This window comes from Phalacrocorax aristotelis, chromosome 7 (genome assembly GCF_949628215.1).
Source record: "Phalacrocorax aristotelis chromosome 7, bGulAri2.1, whole genome shotgun sequence".
Taxonomy (NCBI): domain Eukaryota; kingdom Metazoa; phylum Chordata; class Aves; order Suliformes; family Phalacrocoracidae; genus Phalacrocorax; species Phalacrocorax aristotelis.
The window spans coordinates 52,857,897-52,874,631 of NC_134282.1; the positions used below are offsets into that span (position 1 = coordinate 52,857,897).

A 16,735-nucleotide genomic window follows, 5' to 3' on the forward strand; every position below is an offset into this window, starting at 1 on the left:
GACTGTTAATTTTTTCTTGTATCCCACAATGCTAATAAGAGCTCATATTAACTTAGCACTGCTGCACTGTGCCAGCATGATGGGATGCTCACACTTCATTTTATGATGAAGCAGCCTCATTACTTCAAATATTGGGTGCACCAATCAAATAGGATCATTTGGAGATGGTGGAAGAGGGTTTATTTTTCTGCTGCACAAATTTAATCCTTTTAATTTGTAGCAGAAATAACCTCAGAACTATTTGAAAATTGTAGCGTGAGTTAACTGGGATCTAGGTTTGGAACACTTTGACATTCGGGTAGAATGGGATTACCTCCCTTTGTACAAATGAATGGATATAAACCAAAATTGGGCAAATTGGTCAGAAATCACAGATTTCCAACAATACTAAGAATTCAGCCATCTCCCTCCCAAAACACTACTTATTCATGCAGCAGGTACTGTATTAATTACTACGATTATATTGGAAGTGTCTGGGCCTCTCACATGATGCAGGAACACAAATGTAATTGACTTGTTAGTGTCAGTCATTTTTGAGCATTGCATCGCCCTACAGTAAGTGTGCACACTCTCTAAGAGACTCATAATCTCAGGTTCTGATCTGGAAACAAGCTCTACTTTATCAGATCTACAATATCTTTGGAGAATGATACTGAAATCATTCTAGGCAGGGTCAAGACCCAGGAATTAGATCCTCCAAGTCATTCATTATATCGATTGTCTGAATCATCCAAGTGATTTCCTTCTCATCAACAGGACTGCTGATGTGATTAAGACCTGTGAGATTGCACCCTTAAGGGAATACCAAAATATTTGCTTGGAGGGTCTGATTGGCTTGAAATCGAAGATTGGACCATTACTGCCCTGCTTGTCATGCCCCTTCTAGACAAGCCAAGATTCTACTAGACGTTGCTCTTGCCCCCATCACAATTTTCTGGGTTTGACAATAACGTTTTCACTTCTACTAATGCCAAAATGTAAAATATTTATATTGCTCATTATTAATGTAAACCAGTAACGCTCACAAATCTTGATTACTATTTTATGATCCTGTTAGTTATCCAGCAATTGCCCTAACAATCTTTTCCCTTTGATTTATTAACATCTAAGTAACAAAGTCATCTTGGTCAGTACAACCAATCAATTTTGGTATTTAATTTTTGTTTCTCCTTGATTGGGTCTCTAGGTTGCTGACTTTCTTCAGACAAATCAATATTTTATTCCTGTGCTCTGAATGCACTTCACCTCACAACACAGACTGCAAAAATCCTATTCCTGAGCAGCCTTTGCTTTGCAGCTGCATTACCTACAGTTACAATTTACAGATTTACAGATTACACTACAGCAGTTTGCTAATTAAGGCTTCTAAAATCAAAACATAGTGCCATTAAAGTATGATTCCATTTTTGCTCTTGTTAAGAGATTTATCTGGCCAAAGCTCACAGTAAGTCATATTTGTGTGGAGCTAAACCACAGAAGAGAACTGGAAATTTAGCAAGTTAAACTTAAGAGTACAGGAACTTTAGCCTCTGCAAACAGACCCTGCTTGAATGTGAACCCTATCAAAGCTAGTGGGTTTCTATGTACTCATAAGAACTGTCTTGCACAGATCCACTTTTAGGACGAGGACACTAACAATAGAGAGAACAGAATTACCAGGGCCCTTAATTCTCAGTGCTTTCATGCAGATACACTTTGATGCTGACACGAATTTGGCAGATACAGCCACAAAGTTCAGGCCATACAGAATAAGCCTGCATGTTGCAGCAGGAAGGGTTTAAAACTCAGTCGAAATCTCTACTGGACTTGCTTGACAACAACCAGAAAAAAGCGAGACAGAAAAAGGCCACCGTTTCTCTATGTCTCTCCATGATAAATGAAAATACACCTGTGCAGCTGGAACTATGGAGGAGCTTTCCAAAGTACAGCTGAGCACACAGGCAACACAGGGGTATGCGGTCTATAGCCCTAGCTTTAAAACCAATTCTTCCGGATGATCTAAATCCTCAAAGGCACTCAGAAGTGGTATTTCTGTCATGCAAATCCATGTTCTTTTGTGAGACAGGATAGTATTGAGCAAATGATGGCTCTTATTATGCCTTTTAAATGCAAAAATCTGAAACAACTGGGGGGAAAAATGGCGTTATACATTACCTTTCCCAATGACTGCAAACATTTGGATCATCTGGGTTTAGGGACAGAGCAGTTTTGAGCAGAAGAGACAGAATAAGCCCTTTTAGAATCCACGTGAACAGCACATGTGCCACCATTGTTGTATCTAGATAAAGAAAAGAAAGTATAGCCATTAAAGACAATTTTGAAAAAACAACCTTCTAGGCCTTCTCACCCTTGCTTCTGTGCAAATCCAAATACTGTGGAGTTACTTACAAACTGAAATACTTGATAAAGCAATTACCTAAACAGTAAAATGTTTTCAAAAGTGCAAATGCATTCTAAAAGGAATTTATAGGTTTAAACCTACTAAAACCGATGAATTTGATGATTAAGCTACCCAAAATACTGATAGCCCCAATGATTCTTCCAAAGAATGTTTCTGATACTGATCATTTTTATGACTGGCTGGCTGTACTGACAAAATAAATAATGGAGGTATTAAAACCATCTATTCTGCCATCAACCTATAGACAAATGGAAGAATACCCAAATACCGCCTTTGATTTATTTAAGTGGGTTTTACAGGTGTCACTACAGCAGGCTGGACCTGAGACAGGTGCTATTACATGACTGAAGGAAAATCAGTTCACTTTTCAACTCTTAGATGGGGGATCACGTAGAGTGACAGAGGTCAACATATCGGTCACATTACGCAGAACACTAAACATGAAATAAAAATATTTGCACTGAAGTTGGAAATATATTGTATAAAACTCATTAGGTGTAGCCTTCATCATCTTGCAGTTAAATGTCCTGACTTCTACCTGCTTACTGCTCATTTGGGGTTTTGAAACCAAAGTCGTGGTGTTTGCCTAGAAGTCCTCAATGACAGCAGTCAAAAATACAAAATATGTAGGAAATATGAAGCTGCTTTTAAATGTAACTGCATGAGAGGTGTTAATCTGTTAAACATTAAGTCAGTAAAAAATATTTTTAAATATCCATTTTAGGCATTGACATCGTCACATAATCCACCATTCAAATCAAAAGTCCCATAAATTATTCCTGGCAACAAGACTGTCCTAAAAATAGATTGAATCTTCATACGATCATCTAAAAAATACATGGCTCATTGCCTCATAGTCCAGAACAGCAAAAGGGATGTTAAGGGGTTTGCTCTGCAGGGCACTGATATACAGCCCAGCATAAAGAAGCCATCACAAAGCAGAATGAAGAGCAGAGGGATAGCCAGGAATGCTGATCTGAAATTACCTCCTGATTCAAAGCCTTCTAAGCTAGTTCAAGGGCACCCATTGCCTTTAGTGGATTCCAAGTCAAGATCCCAATGGGAGTAATAGCTCATCTTTTAAATTATTCCTAGAGCTCTGCTAAACCCAAAGATAGGTCTTAAGCCATGTAAGTCAAATTAATGTTAATTAACATGATTTAATATTGATGTTCCTCATGAAATGGATTTAAGTCTAAGAGTGACCATTCTCTACCTACAGGCTGTTTCAAAGTCCCACGGAAACAATGCAAAAGCTTACTCTGGAAATTAAGCAGGCTGATGAGAAAAGGACATGAGAGCTAGTTCTGTTTATTGAAAGGACATCCGCTACACTTGTCCTAGACACTGCTTCTCCACGGAGGAAAATGTCTTGAACAGCCGCCCTGCAAGTGCGCATGGGACAAAAGTCCAACAAACCTAATGTTCAAAAACTGGGAGCTTCTTTGGGAGTAGAATCGTATTTTCTTTTAGCAGAACATAAAGCAATAGATGTGAACTACCCAAGTATGAGGCTCAACAAAATGACAGACAGCCCTTTAACAAAAGTGTCTTCAAAAGATGCCTCTAATGTATTACACTAGCTACTGTTTGAATAATACCAAATTACAGAGGACAAATTCTACTGAGCACTGTATCTACAGGTTGCAACCTTTGGTACATGGCAACACTGAACAAAGAGGACTCAGGGAAAGCCGAGTCCTCTTTCTGATCAACAGAAATGGTCAAAGGAAGAGCAAGGCAAAACTGCTTAAGGAAATCCAGTCCTTAAGAGAGGGGGGTTCTAAATCAAAACAGTTCTGTGCTCAGTTTGTTAACTTCTTGAGAACATCAAGAGGCTGGGTTTATCCCTAAATTAGGTAAAGGTTGAAAGACAGCCTAAAGAGAATGAGCCTTTTCTCATTTAACTAAAGCAGCCCTCTATTTGAACTCTGCAGTTCTCAAAGATAGCAATTTGTTCTTAAGAAAACTATGTATCAGTTCAGTTTTGAAACCAAGTAAACACCAAAAGCATTATTTATAAGCCTTAAAAGCACACAGAATATTTGTTTAAGATGTATTTGAAAGAGGTGCAAAATTGTTTTCTGAACTTTTAATGCTAATGGTATTTTATTATCTGTTTATAAATTAACTGCTTTGTGCAATTAATTTTATAACTCTGTAAGTCAGATCATATATCAGAAACATCCAACTCTCCAAATACGGCAGAACCTCATTCATCTCAAGTGTCTCTTTTTCTAACTCAAATGAAATATTTCACTTTGATCACTGTTAATAGAAAAGACCTCAAACCAAAATGGAATGGTTGCTATTACAAGATTCAGAATAAAACTCTAAAAATAGGAGCACATATATTAAAAACCAAAATCAAAAAAGAACCCGGTAATGACAGCTAATGTGGGTTTTTTTCAGCTTTTATTGCTCAGCATAATACATACTACATTCCGGCATTACATTTAACGTTTGGAACATATTCTCCAAGGAGGCGGCGTCAGCCTTTCAGGGGGACAATGCCTGTAACTTCATTAAAGATGTAGCCAGATCATATAAACATTTCCGGTGTCTGCCACTGCCACTCTCCCGAGGACAGGCAACCTTTTCACCTTAACAAGAAAATAAATGACACCTATAAGTCCCTCTGTGCAATCCCTAAAGGGACTCTAACTTTTTGTCTCCCTGGGCCTGATTTTTCTTTTCAGGAGTGAAAGAAGTCAATTTAGGTGAAATTTGGCAAGAAAAAGGGTCTTTCAATCCAAAATACAACCTGGTGATTTTTCACAAGTGTCTCACTCTCTGTTAATTATAACTGATTAGGTTACGTATCTGTTAGTCATTAGGCCAATTTCATGCACCTTGCATAAATTTCAGTACTTCACCTACAATATTGATACAGATCACTGCATCCATCACAGAAGAAAGGAAACACCCTTTCACTGTTAAGCCCTAAATCTTAGCTATAGAAAAACTAGTAGGTGACAAATCACTGATTTATTTGTCTGTGGATTCACTTTACAAAAACCTTTATTGAGGAACCTGCTGGGGTTTGCAAAGAGAAGATGCAGACAATCATTTAAATCAGATGAAGTGCATGAGAGCGTGGACAGAAGCTGGTTGTTACTCTCTTTTGCAGTTTATACAGGACAAGCTGAGGACGACAGTACCCCACAAGATTGGGACCTACGTGCAAAGAAAATAAGACCCCAGAGAATCCTTGCTTGGTGAAGCCAATGTCCTCTAAAGCTTTCTCTAGGTGTTGAGGACCTGGCTTTGGTAATATTCTTGTGAAAGAGGACTAGTGTGTCCTTTAAGTGGCTGGGAGAAAAAAAAACAAACAAAAAAAACCCCACCACAGATTAAATTTCTCTTCCGCTTCCTTGACTGACAGTCTAGAACATTTAACTAAAACTGACCATTAGAGAATTTGCTGTTCAGGGGCAGAAGTAGTGAAACATTTCATTCTGACGCTTCTGTCATAGAATATTTCAAAACACGACTCTGACATGAAATTCAAACAGAATTTCCAGTCCATGGCAAGGCTCTGAATTGAATTATTTTGTCTCATTTTGGGATGAAATGAATTCTGAACACTAATTTGACATCCTGCTGTAATTAGGGAAACCATTTACAGAAGTGTCTTTCACTAACATGTAATGTTTTTAAATCCTTATATACTTTTGAAGATTCCTTTAGATGTCTAAATGTATATGCAGTCGATTAACCTAGCCTGAGTTTTTCCCATAATCTTCCATGCAACAAAGAGCCATGTTAAAAAGCCTTACCTCAAAGTGTTAAAAATTCCTAGCAGATCCTGGTTTTACAGACTACCAGGACATGAAGACACAGAGCACATGAACAGGATAGCAGAAGAAAGCCCTTCAGAAGTTGCTTGGCCCTGTGAGCAATCAATTAGAAAAACAGAAAACACTGGGTCAAAGACAGCGTGTTTGGAGGAGTGGAAACAAATTAAGACACAAATGAGATAAACCATTCTAAATAATTACATATCGTAAGATAATTGTGCTATATCTGACCAAAGACCACTATCCTGCTTTCAGCCAACAGCAAGTGTCTAGGAAAGTGTGTAAGACAAGGGCTGATAGCAATACAGCCCCTTTATACCCTTCCAGCCTCCAGCAATTTGCAACTTTGTGACCTCCTCAGCCACAAGTGGTATCTTTGTGTTTAATAGCATTTGATGGATTCTATCCCCAAAATTTATCTAACCATTTTTGATCTGTTAAAATTTAAATTTTAGCATCAACAACATCTTGTGATGGTCTCACATCCTAGCCATGTACTATATGAAATAATTCCTTTGTTTTCCTGTCTGATCCTCAGTTTCATTTGACGCCTCCTCGCCCCTCTGTTAGAAGTCGATCATTGATTCTCAGACTTTGTTTCCCACCATTTCCTACCATATAAACAACATTTTCTTTACATATAGGCTTTTTCTTCTGTTCCAACAAGAAAGCTCAGTTTCTTTCAGGAAGTTTGATGAAAGACCTTGCAAAAGCCTTCTGAAAATCTAACTGGATCTTCTTGATCCATATGTATACTTCAAAGAGCTTTTAAAGAATTTATAAAGCCTTTACAAAGCCATGTTGATTATATTTATCAAGAGGTTCCCTAATTCTGTTCTTACATTTTCTACCAAATAGGAAAATCTAGGTGCACCAAAATTAAAATGTATTCTAGTATTCATATGCAAGCGATTAAGGAAAATGCAAGAGAATAATTAAGCCAGAAAACAAGAAGTTGGATTTCACTGAAGAAGCATTAAAGTGACTGAGTGTTTGCTGATTACACTGTTTTAGTCCCTAAGTAGTAGCAAGCTTCCAACAAGCTGCCCTCTGTGGCATTCCTCCTTCTCATCCCATCTGAAATTTTCTTGATAGTTTAGGCAAGGGATCATTTAAACACACACTTCATTTGGCTCCACATCAGATTTTGTTAGAAACAAGCTGTTACGAAAGCTAAATGAGGCCATGAGTTTCAAAACTGATCGGGATTTTTTGGATGCTTCCATTTATGATTAATAACTTGAGATACCATGAAAGGGCTGAATAATACGCAGAGCTTGGAATACATGCTAAGAAACAGGTTGTTTTAATCTGGGTAGTCAAGAACTAAGTACTCCAGCTCAGTAGTCACCTCTGAAAATTGTAGCCATGACCAACAGAAATATTGCCGATGACAGGTAGTGGTTTGGTTTGGTTTTGAATGAAATTGTAAAGCTGTTTTAAACAGACAAACACTTCCAGAAAGGATCAGGTACTGAATACAGAAGCACTGACAATGCGATTCTTATCATCTGAGCACAGAAAAATGCAAGTGATAGAAGAACTAGGAGAAACACCAGACTATGCCCTGGGTTGCTGGCTTCCCTCAACTGACATCTTACATGATCAGTGTGGGAAGGCAGTAGACAAGAAGCTGCCTCTGTTAACAAAAGGTGGTATTTCAGTTAACGGGGTCTATTTAGGCCTCTAGGAGTCATTGTACCAAGGGCAAATTATTATCCCTTACATGCAGGGCAAAATAACTGGTCTGTAATTTGTGCTACAAAACCCGTGCTGTCAGTCACATATTTATGCTTTTCCATGGTCTCCTTAAGCACTGCTCTCTTTAAGGTTTGTGTGCGTCTCTGCCTGGGATTTCAAGAAGGCAGTTCAATACCTGGAAATACTTGGAGTAGGTACTGAAGTCACGACTGCTCACAAATATCCCTGATACCATTTCCAGACACAAGTCTCCTGTCACCTGGAGGTGACATAGATGAGGGGAGAACCAGAGCGGACCAGGACAGCACAGCTGCTTTTCACCATCAGCAGGTTTCCCTCGCAGTACCCTGTGAAGGCTTACAGGCTCACGGCACAGGACCAGTTTGTACAGTTCAGTGCTTTCAAGAGGCCAATCCCAGCAGTGGCACAAGCTCAGAATAGACCAACAAGACGTGCAAAATTGGGATCTTTCTTACCCTACACTTAAGTTCATACAATGGAGTCAAAATTGTCCCAAATTTGTCCTTCTAGCCATCTTGGCAATGCCAATAAACATCAGCAGGAACCTTAACTTGTCAGGATAAAGGTATCCTATGCTCTCTGTGAAAGCTGACCATGCGCCTCTGCTGCTCAACCGAAGTTCATGCCTGAATTTACAGTGAATGATGGGAATGAAACAAATTAAAACATTCCATGGTGTTTCCTGTAACTAACACAACTTGGAATATAAAAGAACAAAAGCAAAATGTAGAGATTTTCACAGTTTATGGGGAAGTCATCAAGGAAAAGTATGAAGAGCTGCATCTTGAGTCCCATTTGCTTCGTCTTAGCAGCAGCCACCTCTGCTACCTCATTCAGTGAAGTAGGTGCTGTTCAGTATAAATAAAGGAACCAATTCCATTTCCCAAGGTGTAATTTTAGAAGCTTTCTTTTAAAGACTGGATAATTGCACCAGGGTCCTAACTGCTGGGGTGTCTTCATGACTCTGCCTTATATTCTTTGAACCACAGTTGCTCAGTTTTCCAAAACTGGGTGGGGGCTGATTTTAATGGCAACCAAATGTCCAAATCTCTTAAGTAGCTTTGGATTTCTAAGCTCTACAATGTATCAGTGTGAGTCGCAATTGCTACATTGAACATTATTGCAGTTCTGCAGATAGCTTACGAAGTCGGAAGGTTTGCTTCAGTGCTATGCACTCTTATAAAAGCTGTCTCCCACCGGCGTCATTGGGAGCCTGGCTAGAGCAAAGCAGGAATAAATAACGAAGTATGCTCTTCTTAATCTATCAAGTGTTATTTTTGGAAACTCGGGATTGTTCCTTCGGTGCTCTCAGAGGAAAACTGGGTCAAAGTACCACAGAGACATACCACTAGGCAAGCAACCTAGGCTGCTAGTTTAGTTATGGGTGATGAAATATGTTTATCAAGAAAAAGGCTGGTGTGTGTGTTTAGGATTCAGAGGACCTATGTTTAAATCTTACTGTCAAAGTCTTAAGGCATGACACCGGGTTAGCAAAGTGGGCTAGACTGAGGTAGGTCAAATTCCACCTGAGTTCTGTGTCTAGCATGTTCTGTAGGCTAGTCCTGAGCCTTCCGAGGCACCTAACCACCAAACAACCCTGGTGTTGGAACTTCAGGTGGATTTTAGGACATACAAATTCTCAGAGGACTGGCCAACCCGCCAGTTGCTTTAAGAATAACCTTATTACAAACTGAAAAGTGATTAGATACTGAATTTCGATGTATAAACACATTTGGCATTATCCATCCACTGTATGAGATCAACATCAACACACAAAGAAATGCAGATGCTCGTATTTAACCAGCACTTGCACAAACTCAACATCGTGCACACTTGTGCAAAGCACAAGCACCAATCCAAAAAGCTATTATTCATTACAACATTAAATTTCTTTTTCTTAAATAATTGAATAGTTAATCAATAGTCCAGCAGAAATATAATGAAAATATTACATTAACAACACCTAAAAACATTGCTGAAACAGTGCCCAAATCCAGATAACTGCTGGCTCCTTTTCAGAAAGGTCAGCTTGGGAAAAAATTATATGTGATTTTCTGCCCATAATTTTGTACTTGCACTCAACTAGCAGTGTAGAATTGGAAGCCAGCCCTTTGAACATTTGGCCCTTTCAGTTATTAATCCAGACTCAAGTCCACTGAAACGCTAGAGTTCCTTGTAGCCCTGAACTGATCTTCCAGGCCCTGCCAGTTAGGACAGAGAGATGGCTGACATCCCACTGGCACTTTCTGCCATAAGCAAGTTGGCGTTGGCAGGCTTCAAAGGCAAAATCCGGGTACCCTGCAGTATTTCAACAGAAGATGACCTCCTGCAAGCTAAGAAATCTTCCTGGGGCAGTCACCTCTGAGCCCTCTCAACTAAAACATGGTAAACAAGGAAAGTCAGAAAGAGGCACTTTATGCGTTTGCCTGCTTAACCCTTCTAGCCTGAGCTCACCATCTGACCGTTGCCACAAGGGATGGCAGAGGAAGCCAGCCAGTGTTGCAGTGTCCCCTGTACCCATCCCAGTCTTTTTGCATAGTGAAATTTTAAAGCTACTGAAATTGTGTGGGGTGTCACATTCTTGACTGATTTAACAGTATATTTATATTCACTATCCCATGCATATTTCACATATTTCTTCACATACATCACTTCAGAAGAGAAAGTAAGCTGACACACATCAAAAAGCTGATCTCCTGAGAACTGAAGTTAGCTTGCTTACATAGAGCCACCCACCTAATCCATGTTCAAGATGTCAAACAATTACAACATATGCTTCCTTAGACACTTAGACCAACAAAGACCTTGTATCCCCAGAACACCCAGGATAAATAAAGCAACCTAAGAGTTACAGGCATGCCCAGATGAGGAATGAAATGTTTCTAAGCATTTAGCTAAAAAACCCCAACCATTTATTCCAACAGATTTTTTTTTGCTGTGTTTAAAGAACGCACGTGAAGTTGATCTGAAAATGGGAGTAACAAGCAATGAAATATAAGGATGTTCAACACATATCTGTGAAAGTGCTGTTAAAGTCAGAAAGAAAAAAGCCCTGTTTGAAAATGTAGAATATCCTTTATGGTTATATTTTTTAAAATTACTTCCATTTGTCAAGAACAATTGGCCCCTTCTTTTTGTCTTCATTTATCTCAGAGGAAAAGAAAATGAAACAACAGCAAAAAAGTCCCAAGTACAGCGAACAGCTGAGCCAGGGACAAGTTAAGTAACACAGATTGATGGCTGTTGATCTACAGCAGTACTATCACATCCCAATGCTACATCTCATATTTCATTTAAAGACCCGTCTCCTCTTTTCCAGAAACAGTGCAGTATTTATGGGAGAAGGCTGATTTGCAATCCTTGGAGCTGCACTGAGAATCCAGATTTGGTTTTTCCAATTTAGCTTTAAAGTTTGTGAATGCCTTGAACTTTGAAGATAGTAATCCAAATAAAATGAAACCGAACACTGGAATAAAACGAACACTGAAACTAAACATATATTTTCACAAAATGCTGCAGGCAGGGCAAAGCTTTTTATCTTCAGTTTCTTCATAAGACAGTAAGGAAATAATGTTCGCTTCCTCTGCATCTATACCCTTACGAACCATTCTGGTCCCAACAGCATATATCTTCATCTGTTCTCCTCTGGGTTTTCCCAGTGCTTTATCCTCCCTGGCATTCTCTGTTACAACAGCACTCAGGTGCTCTCTTTCTGCACTGAATTTCCCTCTCAGCCTCTTGAAATCTTAATCTAAAATTTTTTTACTTCATAGCTATTAAAAACACTGCCTGGCCCATACAGAATATAACTTTTTCTATGAATGTCTGCTAAATATAAGATAAATGTTAAATCAATTTTTAGATTTCTAATGGCTTAAGAATTAGAGTGGCCATTTAAAAATTGCCAATTTTACTTGAAATATGAGAGGTTTCCTCAGAAGCTGCAATAATCCTTTGTGCTTTCCTGTGCTTCTTACAAGGCATATCTGGAACACTATCAACACCGGAGGAATGGTATTTGGTTCAATCATGTCAAAGCTAAAAGCCTGAAGTTAGGAGCCCACATAATTTATCTGATTTTCAGAGCATGCACAAATCTCTGTCTATCTGAGAATCAGGCCGGTTACTTAGGTGCCAAGAAATGTCTATAAGCTCTTAGGTTAATGCATCCAACATGGAAAACAGGCTGAACAGATCTGCCCTTCTCTAGGACAGAAAGTCGATGATGTGGAGAAGGTCATGGTGTATCAACAAAGTCTTCACAATTACTGATGGTCACTGCTACGAGTGGACATGCTGCAGAATTATTGCTTCATAACTACCCACCAGCTGGTCACACGCCGTGCTGCTAAGAAGGCACCTACTCGAAGTGCCTAAAGCCAGTCTTCCAAAACACCTCTAACGGAAGCTCAAGATGCATATTAAATGTGAGGTCAGGTTTATGCCGTAGCAAAGGCCTGACTCCATGTCAAGGCAAGACTCAGACACACACCAAATCCCTTTCCATGACGTGATTCCCCTGGGAACCCAGCTGTGAACCAGAAAGGAGGAGTGCTGTGCCTAAATGGGTGACTGCAGGGCTCAGGAATACAGAGCACTTCAAGAAGCAAAATGTCTCTGCAGCCTAGATTGAGACTTGCATTTCTTAACCACCCACCACTGAGGGTAGACCTTCAAGCTATATACCAAAGATAGGCACCATGAATAGTCTTCATTCAGCTACAGAGCAGTACCCAACTGCCTCTTCACTAAAATGGGTCTCAACGGGTTGAGACAAGCAATAGCAGCACCTGCAAATGCTCTTCCATAACATCCAAGCCTTACATTTCTGTGCAGAGCAGAGAGAAGAAGAGACTGCAGCCAAAATCCCCAGCAGACCCAAGTAGCCTCCCAAAATATCCTCACCTTTCCAGGAACCATCACAGACACTATTAGAGCAATAACTGGAGAGATAAACGAGAACATGACCCCAGCCTTATTTAATTTATATCCCTATGCAAAGCCTTTGACTCTGCTGTCTCCAAGACCTACTTTATCTATTGTTTGTTTCTTTTAATTTTTTTCCAGGAAAGTGTTCATTAAGGACAAAAGCACCTAGCTTACAGTAACAGGGCACTGTGCAGAGTATCTGTCATAAAGCTGAGAGAGGAACATTCATAAACACACCCGGCAGAGCAAACCCACAAAGAACTGAGGGGCTGCAGAGGAGTATCTTACGTAGAACAAAGGCAAAGAACATGTAAGGGCCAAAGTCTCTACCGCTGTAAATGGCTCCACTCCACTGAGTCCACTGTGCCAATTTGTATCTGGAGAGAATCTGGATCTAGCAGCTCAGTCATCAGATACAGATGGTACTGGAGCTACTCAGGTTACAGCTAGTATTTTCTTTCTGGCAGAAAAACAGTAGCTAGAAAAATCACTATGGACAAAACCAGATCTGAATAACTGGTGCGTGCAACTACCTCGGCTTCCTCTTCCCCCTCCCCCTAAATTTGGCACTGAAAACTTATTTAACTACTTTGAGAAAAAAGGTTAATGAAAATTATATATGAAAGAGAGTTTATGGGGTAATTTTAGGGCTTGGCTTCCATCACTTTACAGATGTACTAATTATGGTTTTTTCCACAAGTTAAGACAAGTACAGCTTTCTCTCGTATTCTTCCTTCATCAATATCATACGTGTACCATATGCTCAGTCTTCTTACTGAGCCCTCTCCATAGCTTGCTCTCAGATCCACAGCACTCAGATGGCTGAGGCTGACTTCCATATGAGTGCTTTATTAACCCCTCTGCAGAGGCAGAAATAGTGGAGCTTAAAAGTTGCTTATACATTTTTTACCTTAGTGTAACGTAAGACTAATGCAGCTTACTCTGTGTTGAGATTATCTGACCAAATATTACTCACATGTGTCTTACTAAACACAGCCAAACATAGCCGAAATCCTCCTCTCCACAAAGTAGGCACACAAGGTAATGGCTGGCAGGAAACAAGCGAGTTCCCCATTTTCCTCTCCTCTCCTACCAGATACAATCTTCAGCACAGTAAAGAAAGCATAAGCTTTGAGCCCTTTGTATTGGTTAGCACCAAACTTGTGGAAAACTTAGATTTGTAAGCATGAGCTAATCTTGATCTCCCTTCCAGCGCACAGCATTAATGAAGGTCTTCTAAGCTCCCCAGAGACTGTTCACCTCCTTCCATCTGCCCCAGTTCTTTAGGTACATGCTGTGAGTCCCATTTCCCTCCTCAGCCATTTTTTCGAACTTCTCAGCATCTTCTACGTCTTGCTGTCTTACACACTGCTGTCCAAAACCCGCTCTGAATAATCCTGTTTAAAATTGCAAAAGGGGCTTCTTCCCAAGATCAACAGCCACTTTCCACTTCCCCTGCACAAAACTCACTTCAGGCAATTGTCTCTTGATTTGTTTAAACTGCAACTTAACTAAGTCTGTCTCCAAGGGAACCTGTGCAGTCTCTACTCTTAGCTACCGGTTTAAGCATCTGCTGGGACTCCAGGTATGCCTTATGTTGCAGGGTACAGGCTCAAGATCTTGTAATTTGGTGATCCATCTTTACAACAGAAGGAACACGTTTTCTCTGTGCATGAAAATGTTTAAACTTTAAGTTTAGGAACAGTGGAAGCAAGATTGGTGATTGTAAACTCTCTCCTTGCCGCTCATTAGAACCTTCCCAGCCTGTGCATTACTCTTCTCTCTTAACCACCTTTTCCTCTTCCTCCTGACTTTCATCACACATGACATTGCTTCCTTTCATGGCATTCCTTTCTTCAAGTGTGGAAAAGCTGAACTATACTTTATCTCTTCCTAAACCAACACTTGACATCATTTACTACTGTTACACCTGCAATGTCAAAGTTGAAGGTGTTGAACAGACATGTATGAGCCAACTCCCTGTGACAGAGTAATCACTGTCCAATTAAACAGCAGACAGCCACAAGGATATAAATACATAAATGCAGCACAAAAATATTTGAATAAATCATCGATTACTGTTTTATACCCTGGACTATTCAAATAGCTCCTGAATTGCTCCTTTCACTGATTCTTCAGGACTGTGTTGAGAAAACACTTTGCAGTAGTCTTTGGATTTTCTACCAAGAGGACAAGAAGATACAGCACATACTGGCTTTCTTCCACATAAAGGTAGAAGACAGACCTTGAATTTCCCTACAACACACATGCTTCCAGGCTTGTGATTGCTGCCCTGTTCTGAATCCCTCTAGGAGAGTGTGTTGCAAGTCAAAACAGTACATGTGTCTAGACTTCTGGTCTTATGCTCTGCACCTTGGAAATTATTTAGCTTGTTCCGTCTTAAGGTATTCTTACTTCACTACTTGATCAAAAAGAGTCTCTGATATGAACTAGGAAGAGGAAGCTAGTCTTGCAACCCAAGCAACAAGGGCAGGAACAAAGAGTTTAGCTCTCGGGTATGACAGTGATAAGGGCACTAAAGAAACAAGCAGAATAGAATAAAGCGGTGTTGTGTACCAAGCACACTTGTCGACCAAGGGCCACGGGTACGCTCTGAGCTGTCCTTGCCTCAGTCTCACCCCTGGTAAAATGGAACAAGTCCTTCTTCCCGACATCCTATTTCTACTGTCATTCATAGAAGAAAAGTCTATGTAAATGCACAATGTAATGGTTAACTGGATTTTAGTTATTTTTCATAACTTCTGCTGTCCAGTCTCAGCTACTGAGGAATGAAAGCCCTCATGCCATGCCAAAGAAGACCACAGATACAACTGAGGTAAGGAGATGCGAGATGGTTTGTTTGTTTGTTTGTTTGTTTAAACTGGAAGCCCACCCACCAGCCCAGTCCGTCATTCTTCAGACTGTTTCAATTCTTTGGTTTGCTAGCAGGCAAGTCAAACTTCAGGTGGGAGTAGGAATGAGTAGGTGGGAACCAAAGCAGTTAGAAACTCTTAGAATGTTATTCTAAGAAAAACTGAATATTGGAAGTTGAGTTTTAAAAATTATAGTAAACAAGTCTCATTTTTTCAGACACTTTTTTTTTTAAAAATACTGGCTCTGACAGAGTATTTTATCTGTCTTTAAGTTCCTTCTCAGAAGGATTTGGTCAAAATATCCCCTTCGGACCTTACAACATCTCAATGAAAACAGGCACAAAAAGGCCAGCTGGAAATATGGATATCAGTTTACCTCTAAAAGAGGTTCACACTTTACAATTTAAACAAAATATTTACTACTAATGTATCACCTTATTATCATGAATTGAGAGTAAATTGAAATTTCATGCAACTGAATAGGCTAATTACATACACAGACACATACTTTAAAAGCTAGGCTTTCCATGTTCTTAAGGGTAAGCAATTAAGGGTAAGAGTAACATTTCATAATTATGTCATTGATCTAAATTCCTTTTCATTTTTCTATGAAAGCACTATACTTACATAAGACACATCCAAAGTTGTTCCTATTTCTCAGATCCGCATTTGTTCATATCAAATATTCACCCCATAACTTTTTCTTTTTCAGGTTTTGCCTTCACATGAAATTAAAATTTCCAAAGTCTGAATCTATCATTGACTTTGAGGAAAGTCCTAAAAACTAATGTTTAAAAAAAAGTCATAGGGACCTATGGGAAATTCTGTATTAGGCTGGCCTACTAATTAAAATCAACTACGCCATATTACTTCCACTGTTCAAATGTATCTGCCTGCAGATTCAGTATCTTTTCAGAATTATTAAAATCAGGAGTAAAAAATCCCAAATCTCCTTCCTCTTTCATGTGGAGCCACGCAGAATGCACTTCTTCAGATTTCAAAGTCCATTA

At 39.5% G+C, this 16,735-nt stretch overlaps 1 protein-coding gene across 6 annotated transcripts in view; it reads right to left on the reverse strand.

The window, feature by feature from the left end:
- The window catches only part of MEGF11 (multiple EGF like domains 11), a 312,524-nt gene that overhangs the window by 217,665 nt on the left and 78,124 nt on the right, over window positions 1-16,735 (reverse strand). For all 6 annotated transcript variants that reach the window (XR_012661768.1, XM_075100751.1, XM_075100754.1 and 3 more), the window contains exons 3-4: window positions 6,181-6,293; window positions 2,155-2,278 (exon numbers count right to left, since the gene is read on the reverse strand). Coding sequence is in view for 5 of the 6 variants with exons in the window: in XM_075100751.1 (XP_074956852.1) it covers window positions 2,155-2,270 (116 nt within the window). In the remaining variant the exon portion in view is untranslated. The remainder of the gene's footprint in view (window positions 1-2,154; window positions 2,279-6,180; window positions 6,294-16,735) is intronic.